Source organism: Fringilla coelebs (genome assembly GCF_963513975.1).
Source record: "Fringilla coelebs genome assembly, chromosome: 1".
NCBI lineage: Eukaryota > Metazoa > Chordata > Aves > Passeriformes > Fringillidae > Fringilla > Fringilla coelebs.
Genome location: NC_140028.1, coordinates 108,429,091 through 108,447,316, shown reverse-complemented (window position 1 = coordinate 108,447,316; position 18,226 = coordinate 108,429,091). Strand labels below are relative to the sequence as shown.

At 33.1% G+C, this 18,226-nt stretch overlaps 1 protein-coding gene across 1 annotated transcript in view; it reads left to right on the top strand.

Moving 5' to 3' along the window:
- Positions 1–18,226, top strand: part of ULK4 (unc-51 like kinase 4) — a gene marked incomplete at its 5' end in the record, with an annotated part of 208,993 nt that overhangs the window by 11,955 nt on the left and 178,812 nt on the right. The window contains 6 exons of the mRNA XM_084202800.1: positions 2,100–2,202; positions 2,636–2,740; positions 4,813–4,873; positions 6,747–6,928; positions 8,353–8,399; positions 9,221–9,299. Of these exons, the coding sequence (XP_084058926.1) occupies positions 2,100–2,202; positions 2,636–2,740; positions 4,813–4,873; positions 6,747–6,928; positions 8,353–8,399; positions 9,221–9,299 (577 nt within the window). The remainder of the gene's footprint in view (positions 1–2,099; positions 2,203–2,635; positions 2,741–4,812; positions 4,874–6,746; positions 6,929–8,352; positions 8,400–9,220; positions 9,300–18,226) is intronic.

Below are 18,226 nucleotides of genomic sequence, written 5' to 3'. Positions count from 1 at the left end.
TAAAGCTTATATGACTTTATTACTCTCATTTTTGAAAGTAAACTTTTGATTATTTAACTGTCTGTCTAAACAGAAAGCTAAAATTTGTTTAGATCTCCTTCTCTCTCTCTTCTTTCTTCTCTCTCTTGGAGTACGATTGCTTTAAATACATAAGAATAAGCATTCGGCGTATCATCCGTTAATAAATTCTTCCTGCAGCTTTTCATTGCAAGGTATTGGTAAGAGTCTATTAAGTACTACATGTGTATTAAGTTAAAAAATAGTGATTGATTTAACAGTGATTTGTTTTAGTTGAGCCCTGATTCTGAAACTTTGTACTAGCTTTCAAGCCAAGAAGGTTGTCTAGTGAAATACTTTTCTTGTCAACATCAAGCAGAAATATTCCAGTTTGAAAAGACTCTTTAAAGCTTCTTGCATAACCTGAAATAGGGCTTTTGTACATCATACTGTGTACAAAAGTTATTTTAGTTGTTTTTTTTTAAAGTATTAATTCTCATCTCATTTTTAATTTTTATCATCACAGCTAAACATATATTATTAGTAATTTCAAGTAGCATTTGATTTGAGCAAGCTGCTCAAAAGAAAGGCTACAATGGTATTAGAAATGGAATCCAAATAATATCTTTTTAGCAACGTAATGTATTTGTAAGTACATTAAATAAAAAATTTAAAACATAATGCAAACAACTAAAAAAAATCTGTTCTGAAATTCTCTTTGCATCAATGATATAACTTCTGAAAGCAGTGTATGTGATGTCTAGTAAAGTATTAAAACATTGAAGTGAAAGAAACTTGCTTACCTGGCACTTGGCATCAGAATTTAATTAGCTACTGGAGTGGTTAATCAGCTTTTAACAGCAGTGGCTTCTTCTGCTTGTGCAAATGGAATAGATCTCATTCATTTAACTAGTTTAATTCAGCAATCTCTTGTCTTGGTTTAAACTGAGAAACCATCTGAGAACTGAAAAAATAGATACTATTATCTGTATCTCAATCATGTATGAAAGCAATTTAGTTAAATTGATTGAAAAAAAAATATATTTAACAAATCTACGTGTTTGGAATTTTTTGTCCAGCGTCCTAGCTGGAAATCAAGGAATTTTTCTGTTTAGGAACTAAAATTCCAAGTACATCCTGATACACTTTTTTTTACCATAAATATCACAGGTTTACCAAATATTTCATATTTTATGTAGGTAATATTTTGGCATTCCTTCATTGTGCCCTTTAAATTTAAATAGCTGTTGAAAATAGATGGAAGATGAGAATAGTTATGGTAATCATTTGATCACTGATTTCCTGGGTGTCTTTAATTTTGTTTGCTGTTTGTATTTTTAGTTTAGTTGTTTTTTCTAATAAATCTGATTTGCAACTTAATGTGTCTATTACTTTCTGCTAATCAAGAAAACATGTTCATTTGAAGTTGTTGATTTAACTAGTTTCCTGGCCTGCCAATCATGATAATTCTAAAGCTGGTTTTAAATGTTTTAATTTATTATGTACTATAAACTCCAAATTCACTAGAAGCATTATGACAATTGCAACTTGGCAGTATTCTAGTCTCTCCTTTCTTCATTTTCTAATTAGCTGACAGGATTTTAAAAAGGAAAAGCAAAAGGTAAACCCAGTTCACAATGATACACAAAAATTAGGAAGTTTTTTATTTCCATTACTCAGCTAAAACTTGTGTGTGAGAAGAGAATGACATAAAATAAATTGCAATTTTTTCTCAAGTTAATTTATTTTGTATGTTTCTTTTATTAGGAGTTAAGATAAGAATGGTTTAGCCTCCAGTTTGTAGAGTCATTCTGGCTGAGAAAATAATCAAATTACATTCATTTGATAGCTACAACAAAATACCATCTTCCCTTTTCTAACCAGCAAAGAAATCCTAACCTTGTCAGAACACATTTAAAGACAGAAAAGTCATGTCTAGTTAATGGATCAGGCAGAACATAGTGTAAGTTATGTTAGTCAGCTTTGAAAATTTGCTGTATGACATGAAAGTTTCAAAAGAGCAACGAAAAAGTAGTTTGCAATGAAGCTTAATCTGTAGTCTCTATTGGTTTTTAATTATTTTTTTATTTCATTTGCTGAAGTTCTCGTCCCACACCTAGAACTAATTCTGCAGTAGAAGTACATGATGCTACTACTACTGTCCCAATCAAAAATTCTTCACAAGGAGATTCATGGTTGAAAAAAGTGAGTAAAAAGTTTATATTAAGGGGTGATGGTAATATTAGCCTGAAGTCTGTGGCAAAGTTAACTTTCTCTTGCATCCTTCCATAATTAAGTGTGCAAGTTGTTTGAAAAAGATACTTGCAGAACTTTAGATGTAGGAGTTAAGAAAGATTCTTAGTCTTCTTTTTTTCTTGCCCTTTTCTTGCACAAAAGACAAGTTGTCTTCTTTCTTCTCAATTACATTTTGATCTAATGCTTTTTCTTCTGATATGTTTCTTTCACCATAATTTGTAGTCAGTCCTATCTGCTATTAAGTAAATAAAAAGCAAATTAGAATATGTTTCTATGGCCAGACTGCTTGGTATAATGTTGAAATGAAATATTTTGTGAATAAACATGATTAACTCTTTTTTGGTACAAAACAGTTTTTTTTAAAACCTTGTTCTTCTTCTAGGCTGAAAATGTGTGCTCAAGTCAGCAGGATATGGAGTCAAAATTGAAAGATCTCATTTACACTGAATCTGATCTTACTGTGACACCAATCATTGACAATCCAAAGGTAAAGCAAAATAAAATACATGATTCAGGAACTTGTGGTTGAGACTATGTTTGCAGATAAATTTTTAATCAGGGTGAAACTTCTTTCCTGTATTTTATAGTTCACATTTTAAAGCAGTTCCACCCAGTTATTTGGCAGGATTTCATACGTTTTTTTGGCAGGCCTTATAATCCTATTGTGTTGCTTATTTGGAGGAATGAGTTATTTTGGGATTGAATAATAGTATTAAATAATATCTTACAAGAAATAGAAGCTGCAAAGTGCTGTGTTCAGTGCTTTTGTAGATTTGTTTTCTGATAATGTGCCTATCTGTTACTTAAATGAACACAAAACTTTGGTTTGTTATACTCAAAACAAAGCCATCTATGAAGCCTTCTAGATTAGGAGTTAGACATTTGCAGAATAACATTTGTTACTCTTTAGTGTGATAATGTTTCTATTCAACATAAATCTATTTTCCCTCTTAAAGAACACCTGAGGTTGCAAGAAATGTCCATCTTATTTCTGTTGTATGGATTCTAATGTGCTAACAGTTTGCAACAAGTCTCCTGAGCAGGGAATTCACACTTAAGTTTGACTGTGAAGAGCAAATCAAAAAAGAATCAGTGCTCTGCACTGCGATGACAATGTAATGTGCATTTATAGGCACATGCATTGGTAGAAAGAATGATAGTCAAGAGTCCCTTTAGTCTTCCTTTTGTTTCTGTGCCAGAAAAAATTAAGCAGTCTTAGCAACTTTACTCAGTAAATTGCTGATGTGGGGAATGCAAGATTTTTCCTTGGAAGCGAGCATCTAAACTCATTAGGAATGTCTTGCAGCTTTTAATTGCTGTATTGCTTTAGTATTAACAATTCTTTTGGTTTGTTTTAATGGATTTCTTAACACTTTCAAAAACTAAAAATCTTACACAGCTAGATAAGTAACTACCAAATAATGCTCTTTTAATATGTTTGGGGTGAGAGACATCCTTCCTAGAGGAGGCTTTCAAAGGTAATTATATGTTTGAATGCTACCACTGTTAATTTCTCAGTTCTGTCTCAAGACTCTGACACAAAGCCTAAGTCCTTCACTGCTTCTCTTCTTAGTACAAGTATAAGAGATGAGATTAGGGGTAGGTGCACATACTGATGTGTGCTTGTAGACTAATCTCCTTACCATGCAATGCCAGACTGAGAATTAATGCAAAATAGCCCGCTAAGTTCCAGGGACATGTAATCAGAGTCACTGCCTCTTGGTGATGACACTTTAGTCTGCTTTTCAGACTTAAGGATGATACTGACACCTGGTAAATCTGAAGAGCTTGCAATTTAATCTCCTGGAAAGGGATTTGCTAGATGCTGGCAGAATTTTAAAAGCTGAAATGTCAGCTTAAATTGTAAAATTTCCCTGTGTTCTGCAGATCTGTGGAATTGAAGACCTTTTTAAGAAAATAGCTCTCTACTTAAGTTTAGACTTCTTCTGTCAAAGGCTAAATTCCATTACACAGTTGCCTTTTAAAAAGTTCTTTATTTAGTGAAAATCACACTCAAATGCTCAGTTACTGAGCAGTCATCCAATTTTGTGATCTACAAGAAAATGATGGTTTTGCAGGGAAAAAAATCTCTATATCTTATGAATGATTAGCTGCTGATAATATGACTTTTTATATTCAGGAGCGGTCTAGTGTATACATGTATTTACTGTATGGCAATGATTTGCTAAAACATTTTTTGAGCTGTCACCTGCATAGTTCCTTTCAGTAGCTTTTGAAACCCAAATGCAGGTATTTTTCTGCATACAAGCAAGATAAAAATGTAAACTGAAAAAAATCCTGTGATTTTGTAATCCCATTTTAAAAATCACTTAAATGGAAATGCTAGCAATGTAATTATATAAAAAACATGGGAGTTAAATCTCAGATATTTGTTTGGAAGAAATACATACCAGAAAACAATGGAAAATTCCTCAGTAATGAGCAGTAGCATGTACACCCATCCTGTACAAATTTTGCGTCTTTGTATTCTCACGTTCAACTTAGAGATTTTCTAGGAATGCATTAAAACTAGTCGTAATGTGTTTGTTTTTTTTCCAGATAATGAAGCAAGTACCAGTTAGATTTGACCCGAAAGCTTTACATATACCAGCATATTCAGGTATGGATCTGCTGAAGATTCTAGCAAGTTCTGCATGTGCTGCTGTAACTCATTATTGCAAGACCTGTAGCCTCCCCTTGTAGATTATACATGGTCACAGTTTCAGAACTCTTAATTATTCTGAAAGTATTGTTGTGTATGCAATGTTTTTACCTAGATCAATTTTGAGTAGCCTTTGCAAGTACAAACTCTTAAATTACATTCCTTTCTCTTCTGCTTTCTTGAGTTACAAGCCCGTGCTCAAAACTTTTGCCATGAGGCAGTCATCAGTGTTTAGTGTGGGAAAACCAGCATATTTTCTTCCAACTGAGAGATTTAAACTGAAATACTCAAACAAATATATTACAATTTGGCAAATGCAGGTGAGCAAGTGGCAATAAGATCTTAAAATGTGCAGTGTTGATCAGCCACAATACTAGGTAGCTTTGCCAGTCCCACCTTTAATCATGAACTGTTATGGCACTCATGTCAAAAAAGATAATGTGAAGTTGTTTGGGGTTTGTCTTTTTGTTGTTAATTTTCAATGTCTAGAAATATTTCTGAAAACTAAAGTCAGCTCATTGTCATGACTGTAACAATTCTTCCTATGGAACATTTGCTCTAGTCATTTTAAGGAAAATACTGAACTGTGCTTGAAGAGGGATATCAGCCAGATACATAGTCCGTCTAGAATTCACATAGCACCTCTTCCTAGGCATAAAAGTTCATCTTTCCTTTCTATAAAGTATGTATTTTGAAGACTTAATTTGTAGAAGAAATTTTATATTTGGACAGGAACACAACATCCTTCAATCTCCTAGTCAAGACTGTAACTGAAAATATTTTTAATTTGATTAATCCAAAAAAGATCAGATTTGATTGCCCAAGGGGACTATTATGTTTCATATTACATTTAAGTAGTTATTATACTGATGTTCTGATATGTTTAACTCTTGTCAGCATTTATTTATTATGGGACAGTGGTTTTTATGGTTGTAATGCTTTCAGAGTCGTAGCTTTCTTCTGGACAACTTTCTGATTGTTTTTGAAGATACTGAATTTGATGCTGCTTGTCAGTAATGATTAAAGATAATATGGAAAAATTTCAGTGAATACCTGAAAGCCAAACCTGTTTTCATCTCTATTGAGATGAAATGTCTATTTGCCTGCATTAGAAGGTTTTGTTACTTAGGTGTAAATTTTCATAAAAGACAGAAAACATGCTTTTAAATAGTCTATACCAGAGCATATCAGGGTGGCAGGTAATTTATTAATAAATAACTTTATTAATAAATAACTACCAAAGCAGAGGGAAGATATGGCTGCTAGATTGAAATTAACTGTTTAGACTGATAAGGAAGTCTGAAAAAATCTCAATTCATGTGCAGCAGTCAATGAATGGAACCACAGGATATATGTTAATTGTCCGTGTGACTTGATTTCTTTGTGCTCTTTCAGAAGTCATCCTTGTCCTGATTTGCTAAGGCTTAGCTAGGTGGATACCTACCTGTAGGAGTGATTATACATGTTTTCAGTTTATTTATTGTGAGCAGATTTCATTAATTTTCGTTAGGTTTTGCCTCAAATTTACTTACAGGAAGCTGCACTTCCTTATTAAGAATTAGTAACAATGAAGGACAACTGCTACCTTTCTCAAATTTAATGCGAATGTTTCCTTATATGAAGGACTTAGCAGGTTTGTGCTTTCAAAAATTATTTGAGGCTTCCATTGCTGAATTTTTATCCTCTTCTGGCTTCCTTTTTTATTTCTGTTGTCTTCAGACATGAATTCTAACGGGCTTCTTTAGTATTTTAAGTCCTAAAATTATAATTAGATTCAAAGCTACATTAAACATCCATTATCTTTAACTGTTTGTTTTCTTCTCATGTTTAGTTGAGAAGTTGTCCTCTATGAAAAATGTGGACTGGAATAACTTCGTGAAAAGAGTGTGTTCCCTGCTTGAGTCCAGTGAGAAGAATACAGGAGCAGCACGTTCTAAACTGAACTTACTGTACTATCTGTGCACTTTGGTTGTCCACAAGGAGATTGCAAACAGGCTAATTAGCTCTCAGCTGGTAAGTAATAAAGCTTTGAAGGAATCAACATGGTTTACATGTTTGCCATTGTATAAAAAATTAGCTGCTTTTTGTTATACTTGAAAAAATCAATGGTTTACTGGCAAAAATATGATGTTGATTAAAGTAGTAAAAACCAACAAAAAATTATTAAATTCCATGTTAGGTTTTTTAAAAGAGCTGAGTAAAACTAATTAGTTGTCTAAGATTTCAAATGCATTTACATATAGTTTTGTTGTATTAGGGAAAATGTTGGGGTAAAAATTAACCTTTACGAAGAGTGTAAAATAATTTATGATGAAAAGTGAGTCTTTGTAAATCATTAAGTGGCAGATGATACTGTAAAGAGTTCATGTATGATTATTAAATTAATTTTATTAGGTCATATGTCTGTAAAGAATAGCAAGAAAGCGTTCTAAAGAACAGGCAGTAAAACTTTCAGTAAACAGGCCTTCAAAGAGTGACCATGCTCTCTGAAGAATCTGTTTTGGGGTTCTATGTTTCAAAAACCATTTTCTACCAGACAAACAATTTTATTAGTATGCTCTGTAGTGGTTTAACATATTTCTTCAAGTTTTGCATGTGCAGAAGAGAAACAGACTTATTCCCCCCCCACCTTATATAAAGGCATTACAGAAGCTACCCTAAGATGAGCACTTTTATTTTATTTGATAGGAAGTAAACTACTTTGCTCTCCCACATTTGTAATAAGGTACCTAAGTTAAAAGCTGAGATGTATTATTGTTGCATGTAAGATACTAAACGGAAAATTGCAATACCAAAAAACTGGATGAAGAGCATTTAGGTTGGAAGCAGTGATAAGTTTTATGCCATAACATTCTTGTGAAAAACAGAAACAGAATTGCTGGAAGGTGTATTCTATTATCACTGGAGAATTTGGAGCAAGGGGAACAATAATCTAGTAACTGAATAGCTAGTTAACAGAACATTTTAGAAATTAGTTAGTAATTATGCAGTTTGGTTCTTAAATGGCTGATTATATATGTTAACATTCATTATTCTGGTATTTGCCAACTATTTCGGTACAGACTCACAGAGTCATTTAATATTTGTTTTATAATACTGTATGATGATCTCTGTGCTTGTAGGTGAAAGAATCGGACCTTTTTTCTCTAAATAGTGTTATTCAGAATGAAAGAAAATTCTGACATTCATCTATATGCTTAGTAGTTTAGTTTAAGGCCAAAATATAGAAAAATATTTGTATTTGTCCATTCAGGCTTTTTTATTTTTTTCTTTAATCAGTGTTTGCACAATATCTACAGTATTTGTCTGTGATAATTCTCTTAGCAAATGTTATCCAAATACATTTTAATGAAATTACTGATATTTTGATTTCTTGTTTATTATTTGGAACTATGAGATCATTGAAATTCACTGATGTTTATTTGTCTTCTTTATAGTTTCCTATATTGATACAGCAGTTGCGTGCAGCTGCCAACTGGGATATGTAAGTAAAAACTATTTTAAATTAATATGTTCAAATACAGTCTTGTCACTGAATTTTTTTGAGGATCTTTGTGAATAGGTTATTTGAGGAGTTTTTTAGCCTGTCAGACTGCTGTGGTATCTGACTGGGAGTATGATGATATAAAATGGAATTTTTTCAGCATTGAATAATATGTTAATTCTACAGGACCAAAGATTATAGAAAAACTCTAAAATTTTATGTAGATAATATAGAACTTAGTGCATCAAATAGAGTTACTTAAAATCACTGAATAAAATAACTCCATGCCACAATAGAGTAAAATAACTATAATGGCAACCCTCTTACCCCCGCCACCAAATACCTGTCAGGAATAGTTCAATGTGATAGTGCCCTCTGCTGTTTCTTTCATAAACATTCATTTTATTATTCCAATTTTTTCTTTTAATGAAGCGTTGAAAACTGATTTGCTGATACAGATTTAATTTCTCTTTTGTCAGCTATCCTGAAAAGTCTAAGTTATCTGTAGGAGTTTTCTGTATTATATAAAAACTGAACATGAGCATGACTATTAGTAATCCTAACAAACTAAAGAACTTTCACACTTCAGAGCTAGAGGAAAGAAATGTCTTTATGCACATATTTACTGCTAAATTGGGCTAAAACACTGAAATAACTTGTTGATACAAAGAAAGCAGAAGTAAGAAAATCTGAGCTGTAAATAGGATGTCAAATTTTTCTGCCCTTAGCAACCTGTGTAGAATATAAACAAGATAGAATTGTTTTTGTAGTATTTTGTAAATATATTTCCTGCACCTACAAAATATTTATTTGATACACAGACGTGCTAACATTGCTCGAGTGATTGGTTTACTGGCCTTACACACATCTGAACTTGAAGAAAATGTACCTGTTTCTGAGGTAACTTTCCTTTTTTTTTTTTTTTTCCCCCAGCAGGGGGCTTTTAAAATGCTTTTACTATTTATGTCAGAGGCTTTCACAGCATTTTTTGTTTTGATCCCTGCTTTATTTTTGACTCATATGTGTAAAGTGTAATATAATCAATTAATTAAATATATAAACTTATGAGCTTATTCTATGTAGTTGTAGTTCTGATCTTTACTAACCTGTGGCCACCAATGATAAAACTAGCATTTTTCTCTCCTTTTCATAAAATCAAGTAGTCACAGTCATACTTTTGTGCATGTGGAGGAAAAAACTGTTGACACATTTGGCTATCCTGAACTGTAGTTATTGTAATTAGTATGAAATAGTACAACCGATTCTTAGAGAATTTTTTTCAAAACAGAATTTATTGAGATGGGACTAATTTGAGGTTTCTCACAGTTCAGTTCCTGAAGAATGCATGTAATGAAGGGGAAGTAATTTTCTTTGGAGAAGAAAAACATTTTTAGTTCTTGTTTGGTATTACATGGTCCGTAGTTGACTTAAACAGGAGACTGATTAGATTAAGTGTCTTACTGTCCTTTTCTTGCATGTTACACATGCACACAAATTGTGAATTCTTGACAGAATGTGCTATTTAATGTTTGTTTCAAATGTGAATGTGGCATCATTTCTTCTTCATGAGGTGAAGCCAGAACTTCAATTTAGTGGGTGTTTGAATATAAGACCCAACTGCTAAACACAAGCTGTAAATAGGCCTGTGTGCTGTGCAGATCTGGTGTAGGAAAATACAATTAGTGGTTAGTACCTGACTCTTTTGGAAATGCAGCTAAGGAAGTTTTTGCTGGTTTAGGTACCTCTGGTTTCTTCTTAATGAATATTAGAAATTATTGTTATTATCTTGCTATGTTGCCATTAAAGTTGTCATTCTGTAGTGAAAGCTGAACTCAAAACATTATTGTTGTTGCCTAATGTTTGCAGTTTGTTTTGTGAAGTTCCAAAGTGGGGCAAAAGTCCTTAGCGTCACAGTCACTGAAGTTTGGTAAAAGTCTTTCAAAACTGACAGTTTCACAGCAATTGAATTCCAGGTCACAATTTCAGTATGCTCTTTTATGTGGCAGACTTTTTTCTGATATTTAACTTTTTAAAGTTAAAATACTCAAAAGTAATTTTGAGATGTCCATATGGTTTTTGGCTTTAGATGTTTGTTCAGGTGGTTAGCAGTAGTATGTTTAGCAATAGCTAAACATATTTCCTCAGCGTCCTAGTTTACATCAGAAAACACATATCTGAGTCAGCTTTTGTATTTAAAAGCAATAAATTGAAGTAGTTATATGTTGCCACAGGCCCCCAGCTGGGTAATAATTAGCATTGGCTCCATGCTTCTCAGAAGGCTGATCAATCACTTCATTATTCTATACTCATTAATAAACCCATTGCCCTTACAGACACTCCTGCTACAGGTGGACCCAATGGGTCCTTGAACCCAAACACCATCACCATTGGCTGATTAAGAAACCACCCTTTGGTAAACAAATCTCCATAACACATTCCACGTGTTCACAACAGCAGGTGCAGCAAGTGAAGATACGAATGGTTTATCATTCTTTTCGCTGGTCTTCTCACCGCCTTCCCCAGGACAATGCCTGGGAAAGTTGTGCGTTGCTCTCTGAGGCCAGAGAGCTGCTGCCACAGTTCTACATTGACCTGTAATATTATTTTGTTCAGAATGTTTCCAGTCCTTTTTTTATTTGAACATACGAGTTATTCACAAATGAATTTAGCATTTTTAGAAGTATCCATATGCGTCAAGGACCAAGTCCAAGACCAGTGACATTTAAACTGAAGGACTAGAATGGAAAATTAACTTTCATTTTAACTTTCTAGCCCCATTCTTATGTTAATGAAAATTAGTTTTTATATACATTCATTGAGAAAATAAGGAATTTAAAAAAAATTAACAGGTCTGAGTTAAAAATGCATCTACTGTGCTTTATTTAATGACATTCATTCCAAATTTTTTTCTCTCAAAGTAGTATCTCTAAACTAAAAAATATTTTAGTGCTTACAAAATTAGAATGTGGAAAAGAACATTGAGTTCTAATAGTTTTGTGTGTTCAAATTTATTTTTGCATATATAATGTAAAATAAAATAACTGTAGGCAGTACACAAAACTCGATAGTTCATTTATAGGAAAAATAGGAAGGAGTAATTTAGGAATTTCTCATCTAGAGATGTATTCCCCTCTGCTCCCTTCAGAGGAATCTGTGGGTGGTTGAACATTCTTGTTAACTGTCAGCTATTTTATGTTGTGTGATGCTTAAAAAACCCCACCACAAAGCAAACCTTTCTATCAGTGTCATATACATAATTAAATATAATGCTGTAATTTATCCTCTCCTATGAGCCATGTGTTACTCCAGGTAAAGTTTATTGGTGGCTGTTGTGATTTAGGAAATTTCAGAATCAAGTGTCTTGAGCTGAACAACATAATCTAAAATGAAACTGTGATCCAGGTCTTACAGCCTGAAGATATAGGAGATCTGTCTCTTGGTAGGGTTTTTTGTGTTTTCCTTCCTCTTCCATTACAAGTATCTTTTAATTTGAATTGAGAACTGTTTGATTTTTTAACCTGTTAAATAGAAGTGATCTCCTTAACTTCTAAATTTTTCCCAAGTGTGAAAAGTCAATTGAGAGCTTGTGAACATGCAATTCTGGAATTATTTTTGGCCCATATGCTATTTACATCAAGTTTTCTTTCCAATTGTTGTCACTCAGTCATGGCCCCTTTGCAGTTTTTTTTGTTACCTCATTATAGAATCATCATTTACTTGTGATTTTTTTTGTACTTTCAAAGTAGCATAGGACCTGGTAGAGACTCATGCAGGATGCCACTGCTGGCCCTTACATATTGAAAAGCTAACTGTTTATTTCTACCCCTACTGCCTTCTACCCACTTAGACATTAATTTAAGGATAATTCCTCTATCCTTGAATGTACCATTTCATTTTTGTTGTTGTTGTTAAAATGGTTTTATAAACAGTAGTAGCATTAATTTCTAAAGAGGCAGAAAAACTTAATGGAAGAAAAGAAGCCTCAACCTCATTTTACAGGCTAAAGTAAGCTTTCACATAATGCATGCCAAAAGCCTTTAATTTTTTTGCCTTTGAAAAATTAATGTTTTGGGGTTTTTTAAAGTTTTTTTTTCAAGCAAGCAGGGTACAGCAGTTTCCTTTGAATATAACCACCAGAGGTCACTAAAACACAAAATAAAATGCAAGTAAGCTACTGTTTTACAGACTAGAGAAGCGTGCAACTGTGTACTATCTTTATTCTGCTGATGTATTCGAGTATGTAGGTCATATTAGAAAAAATTAGAATAAATGAATATTTATATCGGTAAATTCAATTGCAGTTGATCTATTTCCGGTTGAGTATTTTTAAGAAGTATATTTCATTGATTAGAAAAAATGACACTGATCTTAGAATAAAATAGGGGAATTGATCTCTTGTATAACTGCAGATGAAGACATTTTATGTGCAATTTCTTCTATTGTGCAGCTGTAATAAAAGATTTTATTAGGTCATATGTTTTTTCCTGACTTAATATAATTTTTTCCCCCTTTGAATTGCCCTTTTATAAATCTGAAACATAATTTCCTCTTACTTATTGCTAGTTATCTTAGGAAAACACCTAAACTTTAAAGTTTTGTTTTTGTATTTAGATTTTGAAACTGGTTATTAAAATTCAGTGAAAAAATCCCATTCTTTCCAGGATTCTGTTCTTCATCTTACAGGAAAAAAAATTCTTCCATAGTTAGGAAGGCTTGTTTTGATGTATATCTAATTTGGTGTATTTATTAACAGAAGCTATTGTCCTTTCCTTTCTGTGAATATACTGGGCCCTCTGCCACCTAGGATCCAGCCACGCTGATGTGATATTACAGACTCAGTCTATTATTTTACTAAGAGATGATACAGCAAGTTAACAGTTTGCCTCCATGTCAGGGAGCAGTGTCCTTCCATGTCTGGAAGGACAACACTCTGGAATTCTTCTCTGTCTGGCCTTTTTGGAGGCAAAATCTAGTCCTTTTCCTTACCTTTCTCAAATTTGCTAACTGGGAATATCAATCTCACCCTATGGCCTAGGTAGTTGTGCTTGTTTTTTAACAGACCTCAATCCACTGCTCTACTGAGTATTTAAAGGGTTCAGAGAACCTGGTGCAGCCTTCACACTGCTTTGCAAAGCCTTTGGCTTAATGTATTCCATAGCCAAATTGAAAAATTACACAAAGTCCACAAAGGATGACAGCATATCAGAATATCTCCATGATACTGAGCTTTGATTCCTTTGTTAGTGGTGAAATATCCAGATTTCTGTTTTCATCCAAACTGAAACTCCATTTAATTTTAGCCTTTTAATTTCCTTTTATTAAAGTACAATTTAGTGGTTGTTTCCCACAGCTGGAAAGCAGCTGTATTATTACAGGTGTAGTTTTATGACCTATAACTCTCATATATACTCTAGCCAGCTCATTGTGTCTACATTGATCAAGGTCCTGTTGTGTTGGTTTTGGTTTGTTGTCGTTCAAATTCTTACAGAATGCCATTTTAAAGTCAATTTCCTAGCTTACCTCTCTGATAAGTCCTGTTTCTAGGCCTGTCACGTCTGCTCATATTGTAGTGATTTCAAATAAAAATGGTTTGATTCAGTCATTTATTCCACACCTATTTAGTTTTAATGTTGTTGTATTGTAAAATGACTTTATAAGTCTTCTCAAAAATTATTATAATTTTAGTGTATCCTTGTTTTCTCCAAGGGCCCTTTCCTTGTTTTGATCTGATATGTCTTACATGGAAAAAAACCATCATGGAACAAAATCCACCCAAATTAAAAAAATCTATAGTCAGGAGATAAAATCTGTAGGACAGTGTGTGTATTTATACATGTTCATATACACACATATTTTGTAACTTGCTTAAAATCTTACAGTTATCTTTCTGGCATAATCAGGATTGTCACTTAATAGTTTGGTGATAGTGAGAGGGGTTCCATTTAAGTTTTTTGAGTGACTTCTAGTAAATTTTCAACTTATATAATAAATTAATTCAATTTATTTTCAACAACCTGGTTCAGTGAATTATAACTTGCATACTTGCCTGGGGCACGTGGCAGGAAAACAACTGAAAAATTGACATTTCTCAGGTAAATTAACAGAAACTCATGGTGTGGTTGAGAAAAGTTCTTCTGAATTAATAAACAGAAAATGGAAATATAATTAAATTAACAGTGAATATATCAAGCATGGCAATTCTGGATTATTGGAGAAAATATGAAGGCCTTTTATCATAACTGAAGATCCTTCATTTTCCTCTCTCAAAAAATTATTTTTATCAATCCAATTAATTGGGCTTGCTTTATGTTTGAAGTCCAAAGCAGGCTTCAAGGAAATTTTCACCTAGGAAAGAGAAAACATACATTGCTGATTGCAGGATTAAATCACTTTTTTTGCAATTTTCTTAAATTATTTACCTGACTGAAGCAAAGGCTCCACCATTTTAGAAGATATTTAATCGATACTGTTTTCATAGTCCATTAAATTTACTCTATTTTCTTTGATGGGTGAAATAGTACATTTTTCCATTAAAATTATATCAGTGGTGCTGCCAGTAGATATGTTTGTAGGTTTTTTCAGTCTAGTTCTTATGACAGTAAAACTCCTGTGTTGTTTTTAGTTTTTTCTACAGTTCTGTTATTTTTGAGATGATGGTCTGTGTCTCTAGGACCTTTTCCTTCATCAAATAAATATTTATGTCTCTGGAAGTGATATATATATATATATATACACACACACATACCTATATGTCATATTTGTCATATACATTGAGTATATGTTTGGGGTGTGAAAGACTGGGTAAACTAGATGGAATAGAGGTTCTGTAGTTAAAATAGCTTAGCAGGAACATTTTTTTTTCCTGTGGAAGGCATGAAATACTTGCTTTCCTTTCATTGCTACAGTGGTAGCAGAAGCATCAAATACAAACAGAAAAAGAAATGTGCAGTTGTTATTCTGTCCATGAGCAAGAGAGACCACATGAAAAAGAATTTTGTGCCTAAGCTTCTTGACATGAAACAATTTTTTTTTTTCTATTAGCTTTGGAAGACACATACCTGTGTAAGGCCTTAAATATTTCCTGACATTATTCTGATATTGTTTATGTTTGCAAAGTCACGTCATATAATATTGCAATTCTTTGTGGCATGCTGTAAGTTCTTTTTTAAATTAGATTTTGACATAGCTGAGAATTTGGTTTTAATATATTTTTGGTACTTTAGTTTTGTTTTACACCAAGCAACTTTGTGTCTATGGAAGTTGCACAATTTGCACACTGAACTGTTTAGTTCTTACAACAAATTGCATACCTTAAAGAATTAAGCTGAAAGAGAGCCCTTCTTCCACCTCCCTTTGTCTTGCACTTGTGAATTGGTCCTATCATAGGCTAGGAACTAAAGAAAATAGTCCAGCCTTTTCCTCTAAAGCACTTACTTGATTGACACTATTAGGCTACAGCATGTTTTTGTGATTGCACACTGGTAGTAGCTGAAAAGGTTAATTTCCTGCTGCCTTCTGATTACTGCACTAAAAGACACTCAAACCAGGTTCATTGTTAGGCAAGATCACTTGTATATTAGTTGTAGTCCTAGCTTTTCTTGTAAGTACCGGACATTTTAGTTATCATCTGGGGGGACAAAACATTATTTTAGTATGAATCACATTTAAAAAAGAATTCTTTAAAAGAACTTAAGAACTGTTGTTTTGTCCAGTTTGCATCATCACTGAGCAGAATGAAATAATTTGCAATACTCAAATGGAACTAGTTTCAAAGAAAATTTGTGGAAAATCCCCTGTAGTTTATTAAAATATGAGATATTCTATGTAGAAATAATCAATCTAAAATATTCTACATTTATATTTTATGAAGTGTCCTCAGCAGGGCTTCTAAAAAGTGGATAAAAGGCCTACTGCTTGGAAGAAGATGACAGAGTAACTTCAAATCAATTTATGAATAGAGTAAAAACAAGGAAGAGAGGAGGAAAAAAAAAAAAGAAAAATACCACTTCCTTGGATGGTCCTGCTAACCCTTATTCTGTGGAGACTGATTTCCAGTTTCAGTTTGCATTTTTAGATGTAAACCAGCTTCAGTTGGTTGCCATTGACTTGAGTTTTGAAGGAAGAAATCTTTGCTTTTTAGGTTCCTAAGCAACCTTTTTCTTTGCTTGCCTTTGACAAAAATGAAAACAGAATCTCTTTGCTGTTAGAGGCAAATATTTTTACCTGGTCCTTCCTGTGATTAAAAAGCTTCAAACTTAAGGGCTGTGGTAGAAATCAGATGTATTCATGAACATCTGCTACTGAGCTCATGTGTTCATATGACTGTCATGACAGACTGGGAGAAGTAATAACATTTTTTTCCCTCAAAAATAAAACCCAGTACCCAAACAAACAAACAAACTCCAAAGATTGTTAAAAGTACTTTTATGTCTGTTTTTGATTTGTTAGTAAATGTACCTAATTTATAAGTTGATTGCTTCTATTAGTTTCTGATTTTATCTCTTTGGGACCTTGGATTGATTCCAAAGCAAGCTGAATCTCCTCTTGAGTTCATGACATCTGATTTGACTACTCAGCTACTAAGACCTCTTCCTCCAGCAGTAACAGAAAAATTGAAAAGATAAGAATTTTCATAATGAGTCAATTTTGCATTGTATCCACCCGGAAAAATGTTACACTTCTATCTTGTATTTTTACCTAGAGGAGTTCTAGAGGAGTTGCAATATGTTGTTGTTGGGGTTTTGTTTGTTTGTTTGTTTTGGTTTTTTTTTTTTCTCCCTACATTCTGGACAGCATTAATGCCACATCCGTAGTCTGGCAGTCAGATTTCTGTTCCGTCCTCCTTACTTCATGATCCAGTTTGAGTCGAGATGTTCAGAGAAAGCTGGCAGGTGTCTTTCTTTTTTCATATGCCCTTTTAAAGATGAGTTCTTGAATACTACTCTAGATTCTGTTCTGGTTAGTGGCACTAAAACCATGGCATCCTTTCTCAACCTGGTGAGAGTGCTTTTCTCAGAGGAAAGTCAGATTGTTTTGCCATTATTTGCCCACATTACATGATACATTTGTACTCACAAGAAAATGAACTAAAATATCATTTCCATTATGCTTGAGACATAGACAGCTTTTATCACTGTAAGGGTTTGCAGAGTTAGAGAGATATTTTAATTTCCACTAATACTTGCAGACAATCATATTAAGAGATCAAAGATGTAGTAATGTTGGAAATCTGTACGTTGCCACTCTACTGCTTAAGGTATAAAATACCTTCTTTTTTGAATATGCTGTAATTTTCACTTCTGGAGTCTTGAAACAGCAGGGAAACTTCTGGATGTAGCTTGAAATAGATTGAGAATCTGCCACAGGTAATAGATCAATTCCACACACTATTGTTGTAAATTAAGGCAATGACTGTCCAGATATGACATTTTCTTCTTTCTTTTCTTTTTATGACTATACTATATCTACTCAGTTTGACAGCTAGGGTAAAAGGTGTAGGTAATTTATTAAATTCAAGATGCTTTTAATAGACAGTGTAGGACTTGGAGTTCATTACTATTTACTTCTATGAAAGGGAAAATATAGGCAGGTTGAAAAGAAAAAGAATGTATTCCAGGTAAGAAGGAGACTTTATAAGTACATAGTTAAAATAAATCTGATTTTTCTGTTGTGCATTTTCCCACATAAACTTTAATACTTTCTTTACCTAAAATTTATACCACCCTTTAATATTGAATCAAAGTGTCCAAGCAGATTTTTTTTTCAAGTCTTATATTTTTCCTTATGAAAGGATCAAAGAATATTTTAAATCTTGTGCAAATCAGTCT